At 39.9% G+C, this 27,836-nt stretch overlaps 1 protein-coding gene across 3 annotated transcripts in view; it reads left to right on the top strand.

Annotated features, from left to right (window-relative positions):
• The first annotated feature begins 206 nt into the window (after positions 1–206).
• prrt4b (proline rich transmembrane protein 4b) overlaps positions 207–27,836 on the top strand; it is a 30,456-nt gene continuing 2,826 nt past the window's right edge. Inside the window, exons 1-3 of one of the 3 annotated variants that reach the window (XM_042511016.2) lie at positions 207–357; positions 9,187–10,296; positions 19,928–20,062. In XM_042511016.2, coding sequence (XP_042366950.2) covers positions 9,279–10,296; positions 19,928–20,062 — 1,153 coding nt within the window. In that variant the 5' untranslated portion in view covers positions 207–357; positions 9,187–9,278. Of the gene's footprint in view, positions 358–1,416; positions 1,646–9,186; positions 10,297–19,927; positions 20,063–27,836 lie in introns of those variants that run through there. The other 2 variants (XM_042511017.2, XM_042511015.2) reach the window with 2 other exon arrangements.

Genomic DNA, 27,836 nt, shown 5'->3' with positions numbered 1-27,836 from the left:
AAGCCTGCATATGTAATATTCAGCATCAGTTTGCACAACTCTTGTTTCCCAGTGTCCGCAGCACTGGCTGATCTCCGCTAATGAACAATTTGCTCGGTGAGGTGTGACCACAGGCATTGTGACGGGAGCCACACAGTGGACTACTGATGCAGTGAGCGAGGGAGGTAGAGAGAAACAGAGAGAGAGAGAGAGAGAGAGAGAGAGAGAGAGTGGGAGAGAGAGAGGGAGGGAGGGAGACTGGAACTCAATTCCACACAGACGAACCTCAACTGGCTCAGAAAGACGGTCGCTCCTGCAGCACACACACAAACACACACACTGCTGGCTCTGGATTCATCTTCTTCCATACATCTGTAGGTAAGACACGTTTTCATCTGTGTGTACACAGAGCTCTTCCTCTCTCTCTGCATGTGTGTGTTAATCAGCTGCTCTGCATCTAGGAACAGGGATGTGTGGGTCCAATATGCATGCTGTTACACGCTGAGAAACACACTCTAGCTGCAGCTATAGGTAAACATACACACACATATTGTATTTCCTTTGACACATGTAGGGGGCTTGTGGTTGATCTGGGTGCTTTGATGCTAATTAAAATCAGGATTAAAGAGATCAGAGGGAGTTATTGAGTGTAAATATATAGGCACAGAAGAAATGTTGGCAGGTGTATTTATTTTAGGAGTGTCATCTGAAAAAAAACTGATATATATCATAAGGGTTAACATCTGTAATTTTCATGAGAATCTGGCTTGGATTATGCAATCCATGTTTACAGAACACATGCATGTGTGTGTTTTGATGTTTGCAAACCGGCAAATGCTCCTGCAAGCATGGATTGTGTTTGTGTGTGTGTGTGACTGGCCATTTGCATGTGAGCACAGCACACTCCCACAAGCGGAACAGCGGAGTCCAAAAGGTGCTCAAATCCCAGGGATTAGCAAGACGTCTTTGGCTTCAGCTGTCACCATGGCAAAGGCAGCCGGTGGAACGCCTGCATTTGAGAGCCTCCTTTGTAATCGGCAGGTTCGCCGCATTCATCAGCTTCGGGGCTAACACAAGCATTAGCCCGGCCACAATTAATGTCAGTCTGAAGCATGGGCAATATGTTTCATGAGTGGTCAGAGTGGTGGGTTTAAAGAGGTGGATTATAAGAGGCGTGGAAGTAGTGCGGGGAGTCAAACTAATCTGAGAAAAAGGAAAAATTGACTCAAGTTTTCATTAAGAAATGAAAATCCAGAAAATGTTATTAACAGAGCTCGGGCTTCTGCATGTGGAAACTGGGTTCTTAAAATGGCATGTCAAAGAATCACCCGAGGGAACCCCACCGATTAAGATAGCGAGGCTTTAATCTTGTTTTTAAATAGCATGACTCAGGATGTTGTTTGGTTGTAAAGCCTTCAGGACATACGTAACCTGTTCGAGTCCTGCCTGTGATGCTGCTCATTTGACCAGAGGTGTGTCTATTCCTGGACATCAGGGCGTCTCTCTTTATGGTCAATAATGTCCAGGGACTATTGACTGGAGCTGTTTGCACCATTTCTATCTGGATCTGTCACAAGTGGGAGAACCAACTTGAAAACGATGTCAAATGAGGAATACAGTTACTGAAACAGGAACTGATAAATCAAAAACACTCGTATCTACACAGGTCTGTGTACTTTTTGCATTTTATGCTTAAAGTTTGACATTTTTGGACAATGATTTGCTCTTTGGATTAGGGTTATATGAGAACATCCTTCAGGTAAACATAAGACTACAGCCATTTGCCAATTAACACGTCATTTAGCACATTTTATCTTTATAACTATACTGGGCACTTTTAAACTGTTTTATTATTTTATGATTATTATTTTAGTATTCTTTTGGACTGTGGTTTGTTTTAAGTCTTTTTATTGCTAATATCTATTTTTATAGTAGTTTTTTAGTGTTTTTTTTTTTTTTTTTAGTGTACAGTGTCTTCTCATGATGATATTTATTCTTTGTTTTGCACCTTAGATCTCTCATTCTGCTCTGCACAACAAACGTATGCTGAAATGACAATAAAGCTGAATTCAATTGAATTAGTTTACAATGAAGACTGAAAACAGCTAGCTTGGCCCTGTTCAAAGGTAACAAAGTCTGCCTGCCTGCATCTCTGAACATCACTAATAACACAATATATTGCGTTTATTTAGTATGTACTCAAATAAACAACAGTTTTAGGGACTACCTGAAGGGTACTGCCCACTGGGGATCTCTTTCGAGAACTACAAGGGCTTTTTGTCTCTTTGAATTTGTGCCGGCAATAGGAATGCTAAAGTGACGTACTGTAAGCAAGCCAGTGGTTTGTTTAGCAACGATACTTTTGCTTTGACGAGTCAAATTTTAAACAAAATATATGCTTAGTAAAGTCTGGACTTCACGGTCAATCCATTTGTTTTGGGTTTTATTTCCATCTTTTTTTTGTTACAAGCAGAATTTACTGTTGTCTTTTGTTTACACGGCTAATAGAGTTTTAAAAATTACAGTTGCTGGTGCTGCATTGGCTATGTTCGACCAATCAATGTGATGTGGACACAAAAAGAGGTGCTCTTTGAAATTTGAAACATTTCCTCCGTTTGGAAAATGCCCAAGATTGTAAAAACGAGTTCTTGGCTGGAAGCCGTAACTTCCCAGAGACAATGATACAGAGCCAGCTCGCTGTTTCAACCTGTTTCAAGTCTTTATGCTAAGCGAAGCTAACCAGCTGCTGTATGTAGCTCAAATTTACCAAACAGATATGATGGAGGTACAACTTATTTTATATATCTTTCAGCAAGAGAGCAAAAAAAATGTTTTTATCCTAAAATTTGAACTTTAAAATTTGTTTGCATTAAAATGGACAACTTATGTCTGTGTCTTCGTATTAATCAACAAACTGAGCGGTAGCAGCGCATAAAATATACAGGCATACCATAAAAACATGGTACTCTAGAATACTAATAACATGAGTGATTCATTTTAATGTACAGTATTGATATAGCATATCATATCCAATCAATATTTATTGATATTAGTATTGTGGTGTTGTAAATAACGATAAAGTGAATCAACCGTAAAATGAATGCTGAAACATGGAAGGAGATAAATAAGGTCATAAACAGCAAACGGGTCTTTATGTGTGTGTCGAATGAAGACATAAATCATCTAAAACTGTAGTTTTTTTTCTTGGTTGTTTACCTTCTTTCTCAGACTGTCACAAGAATTTGCCACGATAACGACAACAGATTGATATATGGAAAGTCAGACTCTCGTTCGCTACGTTAAGCTCCCTTACGCTTTATAAAGCCCTTCAAATGTACTGCTTTATGCAGAATAAATCCCTGCTGGCTTAAAGGGGCCAGTCAGATTGAATCTGTGCAGTATTGACATCCCGGCGTGGCGTCAAAGTCAGGAGAGGACAACAGGAAAAAGCCATATGTTGACTCCTTAGATGGGAGATGGGACCTGCGTGGTGTTAAAAGCCTGCATTTGAAAACGCAGAACACAGCAGCACGTGGGAGGATGCACATGTAAATAACAAGGCATATAACCATGGAAATAATAGTAGGAACTAGTGCTTGTAAATAATATGCACGCCCACACAGCGGACTCAGAAAACTGTCACCCACAACAGTAGCCATTTGCAGGGAGGTAAATTACTCCATTATCCTGCACTGTGGCATTGATCCACACGCCTTCCCGTGCTCATAGCAAGTTTGTTAAGTAGTAATGACACGGGTTGCAGTCAATTCGTCTCCATTTGTGACTCCCCCTCAGTGCAGAGCCTCTCCATTTCAATCAGGAGACACACAAACACCTCTAATTCAGTCTTTTTATCTTTCCCTCTCCTTTCTACTCCTCTTCATCCCTCGTGTCACCAAAGTGACCTTGACGTGATCACAGAGGGGCTTGTAATTCTGTCATATTGGCGTCAGATTTATTTAGAATAGAGCATTTTCCCTACAAACTGGCCCCTTCCACATGGGCTAGGAGACATTTTTTTAAAAATCAAGTCCTCAATAGGACATCTCCTGCCTATAAGGCTCTGGGGGCGACCAAAAGTTGGACAGACTATTCAGATAGAAGACACACAACCTTAAAGAATAAAAATAATATTATAAGAGCTACTACAACATAAATACCATATGGAAACTGCAGTTGTAACAACAAAAACTTTTAGCCCAAACTTCATACCAACAACTACAAAATGAAACAATAACCTGGTTGACCCTGCTGCACTCTCCCTGCTGACCAATTCTGCAGTTCCCTATCGGAGCCCTGATCCTGCTTTAGCGCCGGCGGATGGGAGGGACACTCCCCCTGACGTTATTATTATTATCATTATTATTATTATTTTATTATTATTATTATTATTAGTAGTAGTAGTAGTAGTATTGTGATGTGATTATTATTTTATTTTTTTGCATAAACAATGTCACTTTTGGTTAACAAGCCAAATTATTCCAACAACAGTAATAATAATAATAGTAATAATCACCATTATCATCACAATCATAATTATATGAATCATCACCATCATAAATAAACAAAGATTCTTTTTTAACTTATTATTATTATCATTATTTATTTATATATATATATATATATATATATATATATATTTTGTTTGTAACAAAGTAAAGGCGAGATTAATATAAGTCTACTTTTTTTCTGATAGAGCCTTTCTAGATAAACTGTCCAGAGGGCAGGGTATAGGCCTACACACACACGAACGAACAAACACACACACACACACATACACACACACACACACACACACACACACACACACACACACACACACACACACACACACACACACACACACACACACACACAAACCTACCCAATCTTTGTTACCCCCTGACTAAACTTAATTTGTTGGCCTGTATCTAGTTTTATATTCATCGTTCTTGTTGTCTTTGTGTTGTTTTGTGTTTTATTTTGTCTTGCAATTAAAAAAAGAATAAAGCGTTTTCCACAGAGAAATACGTTAGAGCAGGTTGGGGGCTGACTAACATCAAGAATGGCTGATGGAGAAGCGAGCGAGCGGGGGCTTCTTAGACTTAATTGAAAGACAAGAGTCTGTTTACAGAGTTAATAAAAGAGGCTCCGGCAACAAACCAAAATGAGCATCAGGGAGGCTGCAGCACAGTTTACGCTCCTGGACTACAAATGCCACAACTGAATGTCAATATAGTGTCTTTGTCTCTCTCTCCCTCTTTCTCCTCTATCGCCCTTGTCTTTTGCACTCTGCCCTTCTCTCCTGCCTCTCCGTCTCTGCTCCATTGAGCACGCTACAGTGGCAGGGCCCGTCTTTGTCAGGAGCAGCAAGACAAAACGCCAGCAAAATAATAGCAGGGACTTGTAAATTCCCCACAGACACTTTTTATAGTTCCTTTCCACTCGCTCTGTTGCCTGTCAAGCCAGACAATGCCTTCGCTAACAGGCATGTATTTGATGTGGTGACAAGAAAGTTAAAGGCCCACTGTGGAGTGAGAGTAAAGCACAAGCTGTGGTGTGGTTTTTGATTTATTAGTGGCGACTGTTGAAGATAATTTGTTTGCTCGGTGGTTGTTAAAAAATGCAATTGGTTAATGGAGTGCTCGAGAGGCTAAACAAGCTCTGCATTGCTTACAAAAAGTGTTTTGTTTACAGTGCTTAACGATATTCAGAGTTCATTTGTGATTCACGGCTCTCAACATGGAGGTGGCTGCGTTGGCGACTAACAACTAATGCTAACAGTATAAACAGTGCTAACAATAACAACAGTGCTGAAAGAGCTTACAGTGTGAACCAAAGGGAAACCGGAGGGTGGATGCTACATGTCTACAGTAACTCAATTCTAATATCAGAGGTAACCGCTGTGTGAGTGCAGAGCAGAGCGGTGGCTAGACACACAAACTGCAGGAATGGATGGTAATAGTCAGAAATTCAAGAAGGAGCGGGCATTTGGAATAATAAAAAACCATCTACCACAACAACAAACATAGAAGCTCAAACTACAACACACACAGAGGGAGCGTGGTATCATCTTTTCTCAGGATGCTTTTCTCATTATTATGCAATTATTATGGAGAGTCTTAGTGTTTTGGGCTTTTGGGCTGCAGCTTTGAAGTTTTGAGTCACTCTTATTGATCTCACTGTCCTGTTTCAGCTGCAGTGGGCAGCTATTCTGAGCAAAAAGCTTTTGTAAACCCACTGTACACTACCAACCCGGCAACAAAACGGCACACAGACACAGTTAGTGACTTGCTGATGAACATAGTGGAGCATTTAGCAGCTAAACCTCAAAAGATACACTCAGAAGGAGGGAGTTTTTGACCTAAATTCAGGTGACTAGAAAAATGACTACAAAATAAGCTAATAATACAACTAATTGTTGACAAGTTCATTTTATTCACCCAAAGGTTGCCAAAAAAACCCATCCACTTATTGCAGGTTGTAGAGCAACATTACAGTGTACTGGGAGCTACAGTGGGATCTAGGAATAATGTGTAATGTGTAAATGTCCATGTTAGATCAACTAAAAACATTCCCCTTTGGGGCTTTAAAAATGGTAGATAATTGCAATGTGGTGATCAATCCGAGGCTGCAGTGAATTCAGCTATGTTTTCTGGAGGTGGAAAATTGAAACGATCTATCTTCAAGCATCTAAAGCCGTCTGCATGTGTGCCATGACAAGATGAGTCAGCCATCAACAAAATACCATCTGCTATGCTACTTGAGTCAAATCAAACAAAGTAAGACTGGAAAAGTCTTCTGCTTGCCTCAGTGATTGGAAAGAACGGGAGGGCGAACACTCAACTCTGCCTAAAACTGCTCCTGTGGTGCAAGATATAAGGAGATACTGTGCCTGTGAAAATATTTTTGATTGAGTGGTTTTAAAATCGTAAACTTTAAAACACGCTGGAAGATATACTGAAGTGAAGTAAGCGTTTTGTGCGCTACACGAGTTTCCTTTTATCATGAAACTGAGCCACAGTGAAGTGAAATGTGAGAATGTTAGCCAAAATAAATTATACATATCCCCTACTGTCTAAATAATTGATCAGCTATGCATCAAATCAACAAAAAGGCAATCAAGGATGGAAGATAATTTGCCCCAAGCTTCAAAACTAATTAAAACGTCTCTATACTGAATAATAAAGTTTTCAACAATACATCTTTCTCTTTCTCTTTCGTGGCAGCATTATTGGCCTTTATGTGAGCATTTAGAAATAGCTGATAAAATAACTTGAAGAAGGCAACAAAGTGTGCATGCGTGGGTGTGTGTTGCTACTACAGAACAGTAAATGTGGGCGAGCAAGTACACAATTGCGCTAACATGCAGTCAGATCCGAAGTCATCTACAATCACATCTCTGCATGCATGAAATGTGACCGTGTGTGGGCTGGCTGGTGCACGCCGGAGCTCACAGGCATCTATAAACAACCTCACTTCATTGGAAACTGATTTTCACACCGCTCAGTCAAAATGCTAAAACTAGAGAGTGTGTGGGAAGCTCTATGTTTGACCTCCCACCAGTAGTCAGTCTTCAAATCTCTGCATCTGAGTGAGTATATAGGCTGGTTTCATCCCTTCAGGTGGGAACGGAGGGGGAGACGGCAGGCAAAGTCCCTGCTCTCCTGATCAGTGAGAGCAAGTCTGAGACTCACATGGCAGTGGCTAATTGATTTTGAGTGTGGGCACGAAAGAAAAAAGCAAAAACTTGAGAGAATAGACAGATGATCAGGTCACCAGAAGAAAAGGTTTGCGTCACACTGCAAACCATGGAAATGTTACATTTGTTTGTTTCATGTGTATCATATCAACATTTCCAAAGAGACGTAATTCTGATTACATGTATATTAAGGAATGACAGATTATCGGCCTGGCTGATTATGGGAGCTTCTTCTGTATCTGCGTTTTATTTTAATTATGAAAATTACAACACTCAATCAGTACCAGTTGATTTTTGTGCCACAAAACCTGGATGTTTTTCAGCGACACCGCGATTTTGACATCAAATTTGGGTGTTTTTGGGTGTTTTTTAGAAACACTTCACCGTGTTTTCTGCAGCAACTTCTCCACCAAACCTGGGTGTTTTTTTTTTTTTTGTAACACATCACAGAATTTCCAGCAAAAATTGTGTGCCCAATAATAATGCAATGTTAACCAGAGAACATAAAGTTTTAATGTATCTGCTACATAATAATGAGCAAATTTATATTTCCATGGTCTGCAAAAACATGCGGTGCCAACATTTGTTCTGATGATTAGGAAAAGACAGAAGATTAAGGAAAAAAGTAGGCTGTAAATAGATTTGTCAAAGAAAAGAACAGGCTGACAAAGAAGAGAAGGTGTGAAATAACACTCATGAAGAGAATGAAAGCATGGTAGAGAAGCTGGAAAGATCTTTACTGTGATAGCGGATTTCTGTGAATATTGATGGGTTTTTTTTCTCTCCCACACAAACCCACAGATCGTCCTTGCTCTGCTTTAAAGAACAAATAAATCTGAGATTGAAAGGGAGCAAGGCCAAAGCTGGGGGGGAGTTAAGTACAGCTAAAGCATACAGGTTGTTGTTCACAGGGGAAATTCTTTTGGTGCTCCAGTCTTTTCACTGAGGCAACAGGCTAGTGACTTTGAACCACTCGGCGCTCCACAAAAGAAAAAGAGGTCCCTCCATTCTTATGTTGGGCCCTAATTCTTCACGAGCCTCCCCCAACCCTCCTCACACACATTATGTCTTGACCAAATAGAGTACACATGGATCGGAGTTCTTTACGTTCTGTAATTGGTCAGCCCATGTAGCTGCCCAACCGCTGCGACACAGCATGCATGTCAGCAACAGCGTGACATAAATACTGACCACCACATCTAACGGGACACCACTAATTGTGGGGTGTCCATAATACTTAAGTTCTTGTTGTGATTTGTGGCGGCTGACATATTTTTTTAGCCTGCTAACTTCAGCAGACACTTGTAATGGGTGGCATAGTTTCTATACTTGATTCACGGTCTGGAAAAACAGCTAAAAAGCAGGTCACACTGTGAGAAACTGACCCTCTCCTTCCAAAAAAGTTTGTTGAAAAGAAAAACCAACAGATGCAAATTCCATCAAGTTTTCGTCAACTCAAATTTAGCCGACCGAGAGAGTGGATGAAAAGTGTGTCACTTTGTGTCCTGTGTGCTCTTGTCTTTTAGGCCATTTTGCCAGAGAGCCCTGCCAAACCCGCCCCAGGGAGCAGGAGAATGGAGAACAACATGTGACCGATCCGTGCGCCACCGTCGACAGCATGCTTCGCCTCCTCCAGACCTTGGCTCTCTGCTTCTGGTGTTTTTTACTACTTCACAGGCAGGCTGTGGCTGACGAAGAGGCGCTCTGGGGACCGACGCCACCAAGAGAAAACACACCTGAAAACAGAAGAAGCTCTTACTGGTGGACCCCGTCTCTGCCAAAGCTCCCTTCGCTTCCCTCGCTATCGCTCGGTATCCTGTTTTATGGGAGCTCGGACGAGAAGGAAGTGGCTGCTGCTTTGACCACAACAGCTAAAGGGTTGATAGAACCAATCAATCGTTTGCAAGAACACTCGGGTTCAGGGGAAGAGAGCATTACTGAAGTTTCTGAACCACCCACTGCTTTGACTCAGGGGCTCGTAGCCAGCGTGACGACGATAAGAACAGCATCACTTCCCACAGCGACATCAGATTCTCCACACAGCAGCGCAGCACAGAGCGACAATGATACTCTTGTTTCAGACTCCTACACTCCCACAAGCAGAAACACTCTGTTCGCCAACAGTCCCACCAGCACAAGCACTCCTGAACAAAACGCAACACATACCCACCCACCGAGGGGCACCGCAGGAGCAGACGGGCCTAGCACGGGTGCCACTACACAACACCTCCCGGAGGAACACGCTGCTAACGAGGAAGCTTTTACAGCAAAGATTTCTTTGACGATAGCACCAGAAACTACAGTTCCCACTGCCTTGACATTGGCCGCAGCCCAAACCACAACAACAACACCAGGACTGGTAAAGACCACTCTGATCAGCAGACACACTCGCCCAACGTCCTCACAAACCACGTTCGGCAGAAAACCACCAGACTCGACTATTACCCTCCATGCTGGAGAGGCCACAATCACAGCAACTCACCCCACTCAGAGTGACCCGGGCTTCTCCGAGGCCAGGTCAGGGCCCGTGGAGGAACAGCCGGGGGGAATCACCACTGCCATGGAGTTCGATCGCAAAGGAGTGCTGGAATCCATAACGAGCACAACTCAAAGGGTTAACTTTCCAATAACAAGAGGTAAGCAAAGTAGAAGCAATCAATAGTGGTTGGATTGACGCTATAGATGTGATCAATCATGTGCCGGCAGGTCTGAAGGGTTCAATAGACGGCTGTCAAAAGGCTGCAGACAGTTCGGCTCGATCGATGATATTTCCGACATTATGAGCGGTCAACGGTCTGATATTAGCATAAATCCTCATCTTGTTAAAAGCCTTTCAACACTCATTAAGAACAAGTTGGGAGTGATTGAAATGAAGGGCTATGTGTTGAAATTTCTGTTCACCTTGCTCAGAAAGTTTATCTTAAACCTTTGAAATCTGAGCAAATTGGATTTTTTCTTTCAAGTACATGGGAGGAAGGTAATGAGCAACTTCACAAGAAATGGCCAAAAAGCTGCAATAAAGAAAATTACAAGACACATATTTTCTCTAAGAATTAAAAATGTAATTTTCTGGATATTGTCCCTAGGCTTTTGATCATATCTACTCGTAATATCCCAGCAAAGCTAATTTTTGCTCTCTTTTTTGCCCCATAGAATCTAAAAATATCTGCAATTTACTTTGGGTTTTAGTTTGATTTTGCCATTTTTACACCCTATTTTCTCTAGAACACACAAGATTGAACCTGCAAATGTTGTCACAAGATAGAACAGATATTCAAAGGTTTAATTTCAGTCACAACTAAATTTTGGTGGTAAACCTTTGTAGGGCTGTAATAATCCACTAGATAAATACAACATGACAGCTTTTAGAAACTGGACTTGCTCCACAATACAAACCATCTAAAACAGAATGAAACATCTTTATTGCATTTCCAATGCTTCCTTCCCACATATTATGAACCAAAATACTCCCATGACACAGAGAAGATGGAATAAAGCATCAAATTCTGTTCAAATTCTGTACAATCTGCTGTGGATAGTTAAAAAGCTTTTTGAGTGATGTGCTGTCATTATTGTTGTTATTGCATAATTCAATTTTATTGCTTAAGTTAATTTTGCATTTTGCAATTGCTGCCAGTGAGTAATTGGTAAAAAGCAACAACTTAACTATCCCTTTAACAGTCTATAATGAGTTTTCAATCAGCAATTCCTCTCCAACATTGCATAAGCCATTACCTCAGTGAATGGAAGGAAAGAGTATTAGATTGAATGCTGTGCGATGGGGGTTTTGCTTCCACAGAGCATGAAAAGGGAAAAATGATGAGCTAAAACTGCTTCTGGTAGCCAGTAGGCTTCAAGAGACTTTGACTCGACATTGAGGCAATAGCTCCGTCTTCAAGGCCCATCCCCCAACTCTGATGGCAGACTGGTGTCTGTATTCTTAATGAGACTTCAGAGGAAGGTCCTCGTCCAGGTACAGACACATTCATCATGTTGGGTCAAAGGTCGGGCCAGAAAATGATGAGCTGATTATTCTCAGCCAGGGAGGTTCAGTCTCCATCTGATAAAAGCATGATTGTTTGGTTGATGTATTCACACAGCAGTATGTGTAATATGTTGGACATAATGATATTCTGCAAGTGCATATTGATTAGCTTTTATAATTAAATGCTGCCATTCCAATACATGTGTATTAATATCGGTACAAATACAAGTACTTTTTTTTTTATTTGAAATTTTAATTAGTCCAGAGATAATTGCACAAATTATTATGCAAAAACAATAACAGAGCAATTAAAATTGTAACACTTTTTACAATAATCTTTTTGGTCTTAAAAATCCTTATTGTACTAACACCAAAATACTATTTATGCTCACATATTTTTTTTTTTTTTTTACATTTGTTAACATTTTTAATACAAGTTTTCTAATCCTTCTTACACCTGTTCCATATATTTCCCTCTTAATATACACTGTATATCTTTTTAAATGTTAGTACTTGCCCTTTGTTTTTAAAAAATGCTGACTTATATCAGATTTTTATAGCTTTCTGTTACTTTACTCTTAGCAGTAGCTGCTCTTGAGATTCAGTCATACAGTGTGATTTCATCTTTTCCTGTGAAAGTGTGTCAAGATGTTACAGAAAAATAGGTGTTAAAAGTCTCTTTTTCTATTATGATTCATCCTACCTGTAGTGCTATTTATCAGCCTAGATATATATTTTGGCGTGAGCTGCCGAGTGTCAGAGACGTCTGCCTTCTCTCCAGTATAATGGAAGTAAATGGCACTCAGCTTGTGGTGCTCAAAACACCAAAAAAAAAATATATTTTTAAAACTCAACAGCAATGTCTCTTTCCAGAAATAATGACCCAGTTACTCAAGATAATCTATAGGCCTTGTTGTGAGCAGTTTCATGTAGGAACTGCTTTCTCAATATAGATTAATATATAACACTACAGGTAAGAGAAAAAAACACTTTTTTTGTAAATTTGGGGATGAGCTAACCCTTAATGCTCCTCTCTGTTAGGTGTGATAAGATTAAAATCGACCAAATTGACCTTGAGATCAGATTGTTTCATCAACTGAGGTCAAAAATGGACTTTGAGATTAGGATTTTAGATACTTATAGATAACAATGTATCCCGCACAATGTCAAAAAGTGCATCAACAGTTCCCTATTTGGATATGAAGGCTGAACGTGATTTTTTTGGGGGGGTTTTGAAGGCAACTATTGCAGATTTTGTTATTTCCCACACTGCTTTGTGCTGCTTCCATTCAAACTAGTCATGTTGTGTTTTGTCTGCAGTGCCCTGGGTGTTGTGTCTGCACTTGTTCGGCTGTGCATCGTGTGTCCGCATACAGAAAAGAAAGGGGCCTTGGCCCCGGTGGGGAGGGCTGCTGTGACCGTGTATCAGTATTCCAAGCGCACACTCAGCGAAACCACCTCCTCCCCACTGGGACCATCCGCTCGCCAGTCGCTGTTCGTGGATGCTGAACATGCTTCTTGCCATTTTGCCCCCCCTCCCCCTCCCAAACCTGCTCCCCTCCTCCTTTTGCAATCTTTTTGCCTCTGTACAAACACAAATCCCTGTCACTTTTTTCTCATGGACAGACATGTCAGCTGTGGCAGCTTTGAAGGGTGAAAATATCCTGACAGGGATCAGAGAAGCTTCTAGTCATCCATGGAGAAATGAAAAACAATATTTTTGCACCCTAGCAGTGCTTGGTGCGGTATTGCAACAGAGTCCAGCTGTGTTTAACCCTTTGGAACCTGAGCAAATTGGCTTGATTTCTTTGAAAAACAAGGGAAGCAGGTAACGAGCAATGAAAGAACAAATGACCCAAAACTAGCAAGAAATTAAAAACAAAACAAAAAAAGAAAATAATCTGGAAGAAGTGCTTAAAAATTTGAATTCTAATATTTTTTTAACATAATATTAAATATCTTATTATAGTAGTTATAAATTTCCATGGCATTTTTTTTTATCCTGTAGACATTTTTCCCTAGCATTTAAAAAATAATTTTCTAAATCTACTCATTTCTTGCACTTTGTAGAAGTCTAACCCTTTAACATCTGAGCAAATTGGCTTGATTTCTTTCAAATGACCAAAAAATAGTACAAGAAAATTACCTGAAAATTAGTTTAAAAAGAAGAAAAAGGGAAAAAAAGTGATTAAAAATTATAATAATCGTGAAACATAATGTTAAGTATGTAATTATCATAAATATAAATATATCCATTTTCCCTAGACATTATTCCCTTGCTTTTTCAAAACATTTTTCTTAATCTACTAATTTCTTGCAGTTTGTGGAGCGTTTCTTACCAATATCCTCATTGCCTTTGTTTCCCATGTTTTTGAAAGAAATTGCACAAATCTGCTCAAAGTTCAAAGGTTTAAATGCTTGTGAAAGGCGACTAAAAGCAGCATGTGCCAGGTTTCAAAGGGTTAAAAGATGACACCTTGACAAAGGACACGGGAGGAGACTTAAAGATAAATTTAAACATAGCACCTGAACATTATCATACATTATGCCACTCTATCTGTGTGCTGTAATGTATTTTTAAGCTTCACCGCGGCTGGAGGTGTGGAACATGAATGAGCGGGTTCTCATTGATCGAGAGAGCGTTTGCTTTGTGGCGTTGCCCTTGAGGAGGCTTTCAGGTATAAAAAAAAGCTCTGCATCTGTGTCAAATCCTCGACTAAGGGACACTCCGACATCCGATAGCAAGGGCAATTATGAGAAGAGAGAGCAGGAGAGGAAGGGATGAGATGTGGGGGCTGAAAATATAGTTTTGTTAAATGATCCCAGATAGCCACTGCTGCAAATTTTCCTGTAAAAGGTTTTTCTTCATCCTGCTCCTTCCTTCCCCTCCTCCCACCTTTTCCATTTCTGTACGCTTCACTAATAGGCGTCGCGACACCAGACCCTCAACACACTCCATTAATACCTGCGAGGATATATTGTCTCTGTGATCCCAGTGCTACCAAACAGCTAAAGCTAAAGCCATTGACAGATTAATTGATTAAGGAAATGGATTTTAAATGCAGAGCATGTGACATGAATATCTAATGCTACTATATAGAAAAGGGGCTTTAACATTTTGAAACCTGAGAAACTGGTTTGATTTCTTTTAAAAACCTGAGAAGGCAATGGTCAACTTAGCTAGAAATGGCCCTAAAATTAGCAAAAAAATAGTATGAACATTACAAGAAAATTACCTGAAAATAAGTACAATTAAATAACAGACTACCTTAAAAATTGGTTAAAATATATTTATATGTATATATATATATATATATATATATATATATATATATATATATATATATATTTTTTTTTTTTTTTATTTTATTTCCTTGTCACATTTTACTAGTTTCTTGCAATTTGTGGGACATTTCTTGCCAAGTTGTCCATTACCATTGTTATTGAAAAAAGGGTTTCAAAGGGTTAAACAGCTTGTAAAAGTCATCTGACTGCGGCACAAAACTAGTGCAGATCCTGGTTTCAAAGGGTTAATGCAAATCGAAAACTGTGCTGACTTTAATATTATGTTAATCTTCCCATAATGACTCCTTTAACCCAGAAAGAGTTCACCAATTTTAAAAAACTGCATGGATTAGGCCTGTTTGCTTTCAGGATTTTAGAACCACAGCTCTCTGTGGCTCGCAAATATGCAATTAAAGAACAATCTGGATTATTTCTCACCTTCATTCAGACTTATTTCAAAAGTAAGAGACTGAAAAGCTTAGTAACTGTCTTAAGAAAGGGCCAAATTTGAAACAACGTGATGCAATTTTGTGCAAGTACATTTCAGATGAGCTATCTCAGTCATAATGTCCTATTTTTATGCATCTGATTATGCGACTCTCTGCTGCACTGCTATCCAACCCGCTCCCTTTCTGTCTTATCACTCTGAGCTCAGTGTGTTAGTTACAAGCCTGTGTATTCTTTCACAAACTCACTCGGGGGCTTACGGAGATAAAGCAGAGTGTAATGGAGTGCAGCATCATCTTTTGTTTATTATTTCTGGAAGCTGGAGATAATGAGGAGAAACACTAGACACTGTGAATAACTGCTACGTCAAACTGGCCATCAATGCCGCAAAGATTTTGCCCACTGTGGGCGCTACTTTAAATTCAATTTAGGCTATATCACTGGATGAAACCTAAATGAGAGAAACATCCCGTTACAGCCTGAAGAGGGAAGGATTGTTCTGTGAAACACAATGGGTACAACATTTTACTTTAAGGTCAGACCAATAGGAATGATACATGCACTAATTAGGTGACCAAGAATGATGCAGCCAGCCCCATCGGTAGGAAAACTGTTAGCATTTTATATTTCTGCAAACCATGGATACCTAACGTTTTTACGCTATTATGTAGCTGACAGAATTAAGATTTATTTGCATGAAACAACAGAAATACAATAATAAAAGAAGATACGTTTGTGCAGGTGAGATTAAGAAACCCCTCAGGGCTTCAGAGGAACTTTACCTCAAGAAATAAATACAGGCGTCGTGTAATCTAGAGAAGTTAGTTAGAGTTAGTTTGTTAGAGAAGTTAAACAAAATCAATAAATAAACAAACATAGAGCAAGCAATGCAAATTGCAAAACCAACAGCTATTATTAATACAAACGTTTTGACTTGTTGAGAATATGAAACATGAGCTATGGTTCATGTATGGTTATGTTTAGGCACAAAAATCACTTGGCTATGGTTAGGAAAAGATCATGTTTTGGATTAAAATACATGATCAGGGAGGCACTGTCCAGCAGGAGACACAGTAATGTATTGGTAAAAAAACAACTGCTTTTCTTGCCGCTGTCCTGGGAGGAAATGCAGCAATGTCCCATTAAAAACAACTGCTTCTTATTGCACTATTCTGGCAAAAAATTAAGTAATGACTTGGGAAACACGCAACCACTTTTGTGGTACTATCCTCGGTGAAAACACACCGGCAGACTGCTAAAAACACCCACAATTGGTGGCCAAAAACCTGCAGGAATGCAGTGATGACCTGGCAAAACACAATGGCTTTTTCAAGGCACAAACCCAGCTGGAAACACAGCAACGGGTCCTTGAAAACACCCATGATTGGTGGTTAAAAATCCGCTGTAAATGCAGTGAAGACTATGTTTTGTCGTTTGTTAGTCTCAAACAAGCAGTCTGGTGTCATGCCGTCCACCATCCCCTCAACCTTTCAGTGACAATGTCAGTTCATGTACTACGTCACCTTGGAGATGATGATATATGTACAAAATGTACGAAGCCGACATTTTTTCCGGCGACTGGGATGATTCAGCAGATGTGCAGTGCTGCTCAATTAGTAAAATCTCTCTCATCTCTTTTTGCTTTCATTTTGCCGTGTCAGCATAGTCTCTGTAAACAGCCGGTCATCAGTAATTTTGCTTGTGATGTGCTAAAGAGATGAAGACCACTGTTTGTACTGTGTGTGTGTGTGTGTGCGTGTGTGTGTGTGTGTGTGTGCAGCTGATCTCGTTAGATGTTTTAATTGAATCAGATCTGAGATGCTGCAGTGATCGGGCTCAGATGTTCAGTGTCTCCTTACAATTCACTCGACACGCTGAACAAACACCTTGACTGCAAAAACTTAACACTTGTGACAACAAAAAAGATTGAGGAAACTGGCTTTTTTTCCAGTTAAAAAATTTAAAGCAGCTGACAAGTGAATATATGAATCTTAACTTTTGAGCAAACTACAAAAAAATCTGCAAGCTAGTCATTTTTTGTTCCCCAACTGAGAACTGAATGTCTTTCTCAAATTTATGTGCAAACTGAAACTTAAAGATACCCTGTGGAGTTTTCTTGTAAACTGTAATTGTTCAAAGTTTTGCCCAGGGCTCAATGGTGGCCCCTTAGAAACATTTTGTGGAACCTCCTCAATGTGATTTAAAATGCATGCACTATATTTTAAACATCCAGTGTCAGGCTAGGACAGACAAACTGTAGAAAGATACTGGCTGCGTGGCAACTACTGGCACCTTGCAAGTGTTAAATGTTGACATTGGTTTTGTTGTGCTGCGTTCAGATGCCTTTCAAGCATTAAGATCTATGGGAGATGAGAAAATTGGTTTTTTTTTCTGAGAAAAAAGCAAAAAAAAAAGTAGGAGGTGAAAAAAGGGGGGAAAAATCCAGAAATATATTTGGAATTCTCATGATTATAATTGAAATTGTATTACAAAAATATATATTTGCTTATTTTCAGGTAATTTTTGTATTTCTTGACAATTTTGGTGGTCAGTTCTTGTTAAGTAGCTAATTGCCTTCTTTCATTGATTTTTGTTGCTGTTTTTTTTAAAGAAATCAAGCCAATTTGCTGAGGTTTCAAAGAGTTAATTTGGTGCTCAAAGAATTCAGTGTTATACTATAATACTATGAGAACAATCACAAATCCTACAACAAATTCTTGGATAAAGTGTTTCAATGAGACTCATTTGCCCCCATTTCATTTGTCAGTTTTCAAAAATCTTACGAAAAGTAGTGAAGGTGTAACACTATCGATCAGCTAAGTAGAGTGAAACTGTGGAGTGTGTATTGCGAACTGCATTCTCGCGTGCAGAAAAAAAGGTCAAAAACTCCACTGGGAGCCTTTAAAAGCTCAAGTTTTGCATCTGTGAAAGGCTGCAAACTAACAATGCACAAAACAATAAATCTGTCAATTGTTATATCTTTGTATACTGGTATGTAGCTCAAAATATAACAAACCTGTGGTGTGTCATGTGCGCATGTCAGTATTTTTTTCTCATCACTCTTTCCTCTTTTGTCTGAGACGTCTCCAGCTGTGTGCGGGTCGACGGTGCAATAAAGCAGATTTCACTTTGGAGACTTTTAAAACTTACAATTAACTCGGGTGCTGTGAGCATGACCTAGATTATACTATACGATAGTGACTCGCATCGCCTCGTAGCTGTTTTATTTTCTAACTCATTATTCCTCCCACTAGCCTTATGCCTCAGCATCTTTTATTAATATGAATTCTGAAGCTATAAACTCGCAGTGTACCTGCTATCCCCGGCTTCATCACCGAGTCGGCTCATCTGTTTCTCCCAACAGATTCACTCGCTGAATATTGTCCCAAATCTCAGCTGGTCCATCATTCATTTATAACTGCCGCGCTGTGCTGTAAAACATACAAACGCTGTGCAGAGGGCTGAGTGTGAACACATATTTTGAGAGTGAACCAAAGGGAAAATAGAATAATAATTACTTTCTCATTCTCTCCGTCTCTTTCTCTCTGTGCTCTTTATGGTCTGGATGTCGGACCAGGACGTAACACACACTCACAAACATGCACACACACTGTAAAATCAGACAAGCTGATCTGACTTAAAACAATCTTGGAAACTGACTGCCTCAAAAAAATGAGTAAAAAATAAAAACTAATCTTAATCCTAAAAAATAACTAAATTCTCATTGATTTTAACTTTGTATCTAGTAAAGCAGATTAGTCTGACTTAACTTGATCATCACAAAGTGTTTTGCAGATGATGAAGTGACGAAATCTGCGAGATCTGTTTAGTTAAGTTTAATAAAAAATACAAATATGACTGACCAGTTGCCAACCTGCAGAACACAGATATACAGCACAGTATACTTAACCCTAACTTAGACACGTTGATTAAATTAAACTTGGCATTTTTAAGTTACATTAACTTAAGTAAATATATAGCTACATTTTTAGTACACCTAATAATTAAATATTTAGTACACATAAATAAAGATTAAGCTGCATTTGATTACATTTTTCAAGGCAATAGTTTTCTAGATTTTTAAAGTATAACCCCCTTGTAATTTTTTCAGTGTTTATAGCATTTAAAAATACAAACAAAAGACAACATGGATCAAGATTAATATTTAATTAACTTGCACTTTTCAAGGCAATTGGTTTCCTAGATTTTTTAAAGTAAAATCAACTTTTCAGATTTTACAGTGCACACATCAGGATGTCAATGTAATTAGACTACAGAGGGCCAGACTACTGCTATGGATGACTGGCTACAACTAAGTGGGCAATAGACTGTCCTATTTGACAGAACTGGGTTAAGACATATAGTCCTTCCATGTCCTGCTGTCTCAGATGTGCTGCGAGCAGAGAACAGAGAGGGTTAAACTTTCTTTACGCAGGCACCAGATTTGCTAATCTGTTTTTCCCAGACTATTTGGAGCTACAATGTCCTTTATATCGCACTTCTGATTGCTTTGAGATCACCCAGAGGTTAAATTGCGTGTGTCTTCCCAGAGCTGCCAGGCAAAGAGGATAAGGAGGCTGAGGAAGGTGTGGCTCCTCCAGCAGACAGCGATGGCGACACCAGGCTGGCAGACGTTTCCACGCCGTCCACTAAGCTTCTAACTGCGTCCCTGCCACACAGCACAGGTGAGCAAACAAATCCCTTGAGGTGTAAACAAACATTTGAAAATCCCATCCATTTTAAGCATGTGTTTGTGCGAGAAAACTGCTCTCTGGACTACTAAAAGGACTGCAGGCTGTTTGTTTCATGAGCCGTCCCGTCGCTGTTTCAATTTCTGTCAATCTGTCAGAGGACTGGGAGAAACAGTTACCCTGCATCCTTTGCCTGGAGTCACTAATTGCTTCCAACGGGAGGAGAAAACTGCTCATTCAAGCTGTGATTTTTGGAGAACTCCAGAGAACAGAAGAGGCAAGGAACGATGCCACTCGATAAACAAATACGTCTCTCAGATAGATAATCATTGATCCAGTGACTACAGCTGCACACACACACACACACACACACACACACACACACACACACACACACACACACACAAGCATTGATTAAATGTCAGCCAACGACAGCAGAGTATTTTAGAATAAATAGTTGCTGAACACGTCGTCCTGTTTCTGAATCTATTCATTAAAGCAGGCTGTCAAGTTGCTCTGATTATAGATGTCTGATTTAGTAACAGATAGAAATCAAACAAACAAAAACATTAGAAGGGGTTATCTCAAGCTCCGAAAAGTGAAGCCAATGCAAAGTACCTTAAACCTGCTGTCCTCCTAATGGCCATCAGGGGGCGACTCCACTAGTTCTTAAAAGAAGTCTGACTATATTGAACTGAATGCAATAATGGCCAACTTTTCACTTTTTTTTTTAACCTCAGAACACATTTTTCTCAATGAGTTCATGGTCTCAATCCTTACCTCCAAGTCGTCTTGGATTAAGCGTCATGTTTATACAGTAAATTACAGTCCCATCTAAAAAAAACAGACAACAAAGCAAGGTATGATTTAGGGCGTGGCTACTTTGTGACTGACAGCTCACTACCATGGCAACCTGTCATTCATGACAGAGGCAACCAGGTGAACCTCAAGATATTTTAAGGTACTTTGTCACCATATTTCGATCCCTAACCCTAAACCTAAACTATGTACCTTTACATTAACTATGTAACTTCATGCTTACTACGTAAGGTGACAGCGCCTTTCGTGGGGCATTAATTTGTTAGATATCATATGAACTGCATTGGTTGTGGGATTGAATCAAAATAAATGACTGTTTATGAAAATGAACTGGCTCTTCAATAAACCAATTTTGCTGTTCACTGCTTTTAGTGTTTTGGCAACAATTGAAAAGAACAATAAGCTACACAACAAGCATTATTTTGCTGCAGGGACAATACAAGAAAGTAGGATCAATCCATTGTTGGCTTTTGGGCTCCTTAAGGGAGTTATTGACAAAGAGAAAATATCAGATATCACCAGACATACCCCTAAGCAAAATTTTTAAAAACACTGCTAAATCTGGTATAATATCAATCTAAAGATTCTTATGGCATTTAGTATATTATAGCTTATTAATCCATCAGAATTAACTTGACTTCTGGTAAAATATGCTTATTAAAAGACTCACTTTGAGCCCAGTTCACAGGAGCAGCTGTAACCCACATTACCTCGCCCAGAATAGCAGTTGTTGTCAAGTGATTTTCAAAAATAGAGCTGTCAAATGTGCCACTCGCTGATGATGGGGCGCTACAGGGCTCTCTATCTTGGTGTGTCACAAGTGAGTGAGTGAGTGAAACAATAGTCTGTCTGCCTGCCATCTGAATGTGTCCTGCCTAAAGCAAAAAATCTGCTGTTGCTGCACATAAACAAATTTATGGTTTTCATACAAGCCCTGCCATTTGCTTTAATGGACCCACAGCAGGTGATTTAGCATGAAGTGCAAGTGTTTGGGAAACAGATAAACCCTCAGCCTCGCACTCCCCAACACACACAACGGGCTCCTCCTCAGTATGCATGATCTAACTTCTCTACATGCTCCGGCTAAATTGCTTTTACGAAGGTGAGCCAAATTGAAAATGAAGGCAATCAGATGAAAACTACACAGCGCTCTCACTTTCATGATGCAGAATCAACACACAGCCAATTAAAAATGAGCGCGTGAGGTTGTTGCCCGTTTAACACCAGAAGAATCCTTCACCTTTATTAGCACGGCTGGTCTGCAGATTAAGGTGCCTGAGGTGAGACCTTTTGAGATTTACTAGCAAAAGCCAAAGAAATTAGGACATAAATAAAGCCCCTGTGCACTAATGGTGCCTCCACTGAGACCTAAATGAAACCACTGCTCGCAATAAATGATCTCAGAAGCAAGTCGTGCAATGTGGGTTTGCTGATTTTCAGAAAATCAGTGTTCGTTTATCTTTTCAGACTGTGCTATTGGTCTGTTAATAATTAAAAGAATCATCTTAAGACAGCTCTGGGAGCCTGAGTTCTTTTGATTTATACTGAATGTTACATCAAATATTCCCACTAATCGTCACTAATCAGCCGCAGGCCTTATGAAAGAAGGGCTAAAAGTAAGATATTGCCAAATATAACATTTTAAGCCATGCTGTCATAGCCTAGCATGCTACAAATGGAAGTGCAAGTCATCTTTGGGTTGGTTGGTCCACCATTATGCACCAAAGTGAAATATCTCGACAACTAGAGGATGGATTGATAAAACATTTTATGAAGACATTCATGTTTCCCAGAGGATGAACCCTACTGACTTTAATGAAACCCTGACACGTCCCATAGCACAATAATCCAGTGGCACCTCAAAAAGGGTGGCCAAAGGGGGCCATGGCAATAATGGCAGAAATAATCCAAAATAACTGGAGGCAGACATTACTGTCTTAAAGAGGCTGAGGTGCACATATTTCTTAACCTTACATGAACAGCATTAAGTCTCTTTTGGTAGTTTTTGGTCGACCAACTCCTGAGGGAAATATCTGTTTTTATTAGCTGCTAAATGCTTCGCGATGTTGACCGGCTAATCACTAATTGTGTCTGTCTGTGGAATTTATATTTTAAGTCTTTAAAGGATTACACTTAGACATTTTAATTAGTTAAAATGACCCCTCAGTTGCTGTCCACACAGGCAGCTTGATTTTAGTCCGTCTGTCTACTGCAGATGTGTCTACTTCCCCGAGCATGGGAGGCTTGTTCCCACAGGAATGTGTCAGATGACCGAGCGGCATGCAGTGGAACGTAACGCTCTGATCCATCCTTGTACTGTAGCCACCACATACCAAACCCTGTCCAGGCTGCTCAGGCTGGCCCGGCAGCTCAGATGTGACATTTATCGACATGAGCGAGGCAGCAAAACATGGCATTAATTCAATACCCGTCACGTTTTCCACTCGGCCTAACTGGCATCCAAATCATCACCATCGCCCTGGAAAGTAAACAAATGGACGGACAAGTCATTGGAACAACACTGTACTGAACTCCACCCACTTTATCAGCGGCCCCCACATTCAGAGCGCCTGCAGCTGTGTGTTTGTTTTACACTCCGGCCACATTTCCCACACTGCTACTTTCTGTTGTGATAGGATGACATTGTCAGTGTAGTCACAGCGCAGGTTTATTAACTTTCAACAAGATTAAATTTAACTCCAAGTTTCATCAAAATGACACCGGAGTATTAATGACACGGCTTTCATGCATTCTGGACTTCAGTGTGGAGTGGACACATTATTATGTCAGCGTAGTGCTACAAGTAATGATTATTGTTATCATTGATTAATCTGTCGATTATAAGCCACGCCTGTGACACAGCCCCAGGGACGGCGATGTTGGTCAGTTGGTGAGTCAACCACTATGTTCTGCACTAAAATGACATTTGTTACAGACATTCATGGTTCCCAGAGGATGAATCCTAATGAATTTGATGATCCGCTGACTTTTTTGTTAATGCACCTTGAGGTTGGCATTTGTGTTTCTTAACTATTTGATGTTTTGTTATGAAATTGTGTCCACGTTTTCTTTTTGGTTTAACAGTGCTGTGTATTTAATTCTAATTAGCAAATATTAAAATGTTAACACATTAAATTAAGATAGTGAACATGCTAAATGTTGCCGGCAAAATATCCTAACTAAATAGTGCTGAACTCAAAGCAATATAACTAAGAAAATTGTTAATTTGTAATGGAGAACCAACACATATTGGGTATTTTTGCTTTGTAAATAACTTAAAAACATCCTTTCGTTTAATTTGATTAATAAAAATTGTTTCCAGAGTGTTTCAAATAAAAAATAAAAAAGCATAGTTAAAGTTCTAGTGTGTAGGATTTAGTGGCATCTAGTGGTGATATTGTAGATCGCCATGTGGGAATACTTTGGTGGCAGATGCAGAAATACAAACGGCCCTATCTACAGCTTGTGTTTAGTTTGTCTGTTCTGGGCTACTGTAAAACAACATGGTGGGCTCTGTGGAAAATGACTTGCTCTGCATGTCAATAAATATGGCTCATTCTAAGGTAGCAAAAACAAAAGGTTAATTAATTTCACATGATTATACACTAGTGAAAACATAGTTATGAATATTATATTCCACTTGTGCTATTTTTTCCCCCACAATCCTACACACTGGACCTTTAATGCTCCAGACACCTCAGATGTGATTCTAAATCGACCACTGTGTTTATAATTCAGTCATTCCCTCCTGGCAGATTAAACATCAATATGGAACAGGATGTTTAGTCCAGTTGCTAAACAGACTTAATGTCTGCACTGCTTGTACTTTCCTGGCAGAACAGCAGCAGTGTGTGAATGTGTGGCACATGTACTGACTGATGTTCACACATCTGGCTAATTCTCTTGCCTGCCACATTTGCTCTTAACAATATCATCCAGTGCGACGCTGAAGGCTCATTATGAGAGTAATGCACAAGGGAGCCATCTTAACAGCATTTCACTTTTTGCTATCGAAGATTCACTAGGGTTTAATTAAAAAAAAACAGCCCATCAGTGCAAAAACAAAGCCTTCCAAAAACTCATCCATCCTTGTTTTTTCTCTTGGTGACGACGCGATTAAGCTTCTACAGACAGCGCAGGATGTCTGAGATAAATCTGCTGTGTCGTGCTACAGTAAAAGACGCACATGCATCTGGCAGTGTGGTCATATTTCCTCGAGCTTGACGTTTTCATCAGAGCCTGGCACAGTGATTCAGCTCTGGGGTCTGGAGACGAATGAGGAAAAATGATAAAGACTTTGTCAACAACACGCAGACAGCAGGGCAATGCTGAAGCTTATTCTAAAGCACTTGTGAAAATCCGCCACCACTCTGAAGGATCTGCGGTAGAAAAAAAGAGCAGGGCTTTGTTCACCAGGGGTGCTTGACTACACCAAGTGTCAACATTACAAACAAATGCAAATACACCGGTAGACACTGCAACACGAGCACACATAAGAGAGATTGCGCTATGACAAACAACAGAGTCCCTTTTTCATGCTGCCTTTACATTTTTACACAGAACGAAATGACGGTGGCATCATGCCACTCCAGCGTGCTATTATAGATAGCATGCCAGCATCATGGAATTAAAAGAGGCGTGAACAGGGCTCAAGGTTTCATGCAGAGATGGAGACAGATGGAGTCTTCTGTCCACTCTGTTCATTTTGTCTGTTTATGTGCATGTTTTCTTCAGACAAAACGGAGCATAACCACCTGAGATTGTGGGGGAAGTTTAGCGTAGTTCAACAAAAATACGACTGTAGGAGATGACAAGGAAATGTAAACAATGGCGAAACAGAACAAGTATATAATATAAATAATACATAATATTATGATTGTTGTGTTCATTATTCTTTTAAGTTTGTATTTAATTAGTTCTTTTGATGCTAGAAAATTGAGTTTTCTGTCATAATTGACAGCTGTGCGTGCTCACAGTTGGTCAGAGATGTGTACTGGCAGGAGCTCTGGATTGCTACTATGCAGACTCTAGCTGCAAATTATGTCACCAGCACAAAATGGACACGTTTTAAATCTTTATATAAAGTTGCAATTGTACCTTCTATACAGAACAGTGAAGCGGCATAACAGTGCGATATTCCTGCCTTGAACAGGCAGTGTACAAACGGTTATGGACACAAACTGCACAAGAAAGACATTAGCATAAATCCAAGTGAAAGGGCTTCAGGCTGTTTGCATCCCAGTATCACCACTGTAATGTTTAAGTTCTAAAAGCAGACACACACACTGTCAACAATTTCCCCATAGAGCTGCAGACCTACACATGTTAAACATAATGGAAGCAGCAGCTGCCATGCATTGGATCCATACAACTCCGGGGAGAAAGCAGCAGAAGCAAAAAACATCAAACATGAGAAGAGACCTGTAAAAATCAGGGCAGTCTACAAGAACAGAAAACTGTCCCAGTTTAAAAATAACAAACCCACCTATGGGAGTTTCCCCCTTTTTGAAGGCGGGTGTTGAAAGGAAATCATAAACAAAAGAGCAAATTAACGGACCAGGACAGGGTGGGATGGGAAACGCAAGAATACAACCCATAAAAGTACATTAAAAGGCAGATGAGAAAGACTTGAAACAAAAATTCTACGCCACACAGATTCCACTTTTAGTTTTACATCGGAAACGAATTAGACATCTTCAACCTATACGCAAACATTTAGGGGTTTTGCGGTGCTGGTGTCTGCATATTTAAGTTCTCAAACCGGCGTGTAACATTACCACCCCATGTAATGTATTCCCCAGGCATCACTGAACATATTTAAACCCCTTTTTCCCCACTGTTTTATGACTTTTTGGCTCTATTTACCACCATTTTTCACAAGAAATAAGTCTCTAATCTCACAGAAATTATGGCAAAATAATTAATGGGCGCACACTTCACTAAACCTGCCTGCTGTGTGATTTACTGTGCTGTCAGTTTATCAAGTTCATTTGTCCCCGCTGTCTCTGTGGTCCATTATAGCACCTGGCTCTTTATGGAGGAGTGATTGTCTCTAATCTGCAGCAAAATGACTGATGAGCCTGTGCGTGCAAATGACGGAGATGCAGTTCTCTTCTGCTGCATTTGACTACCTTTTCCAGGGCTGTGCGCTGCCATTATTAAGTCTCAGTGTGTTCTCTTCTGTGGTGGAAAGATAGTATGTGCGTGGCGGTAGTTATGTTTTATGGAAAAGAAGGTCTATTACGTGAAGCGCAGTGATGTGGAGACGAAGAAGCTGAACAAATGTTTGTCTTTTTGTCCATCTGTGAGGCATTATGCTGCATGAAGTAACTTGTCCCATTCAAGCCAGTAATTGAACTACAGAAACATGTACAGGCGCAGATGAGCTTTGCAGGCGTCTCCTTAATGTTCACGCAAACACATATACACATGGTTACTCCTTAATTTCCAAAGCTAAACCATTTCCTTCGCAGTGCTAAAACACGTCTAACACAATCATAATTAACTGCATGGAAACTCCAGATGGCTTACGTAATGCGAGAGAAAACTGGCTATGTGGTTCTGAGTGGGCTGATCTCTATCGCGTGTGCGCTCACACACACACACACACACACACACACACACACACACACACACACACACACACACACACACACACACACACACACACACACACACACACACACACACACACACATCTCTGATTTGGGCCCAGCTCAATTTGAAGTTGCCTTCCTACAAGCTTTTAAACAGGATTAGCACATTAGGAGGAAAGCTCGCTTTTACCATCATGGATCTGTGCCAATTTGTTCTCTGGCTTAGATAGTTTGAACGTTGCTTAAATGCTTCTGTGTGTTCTCATGAGTGGACGATTTGTATGCTTTTAAGTTAATTAAAAGTGGATGTTTACAGCTGTTACAAGTTTTTGGATTTTCTTGTTCTCTTTTCA

This window comes from Plectropomus leopardus, chromosome 22, assembly GCF_026936395.1.
Source record: "Plectropomus leopardus strain MGB_pleo_1.0 chromosome 22, ASM2693639v1, whole genome shotgun sequence".
In the NCBI taxonomy this organism is placed as follows: domain Eukaryota; kingdom Metazoa; phylum Chordata; class Actinopteri; order Perciformes; family Serranidae; genus Plectropomus; species Plectropomus leopardus.
Note: the sequence above shows the minus strand (reverse complement) of the source record. Positions and strands in the feature narration are given on the sequence as shown.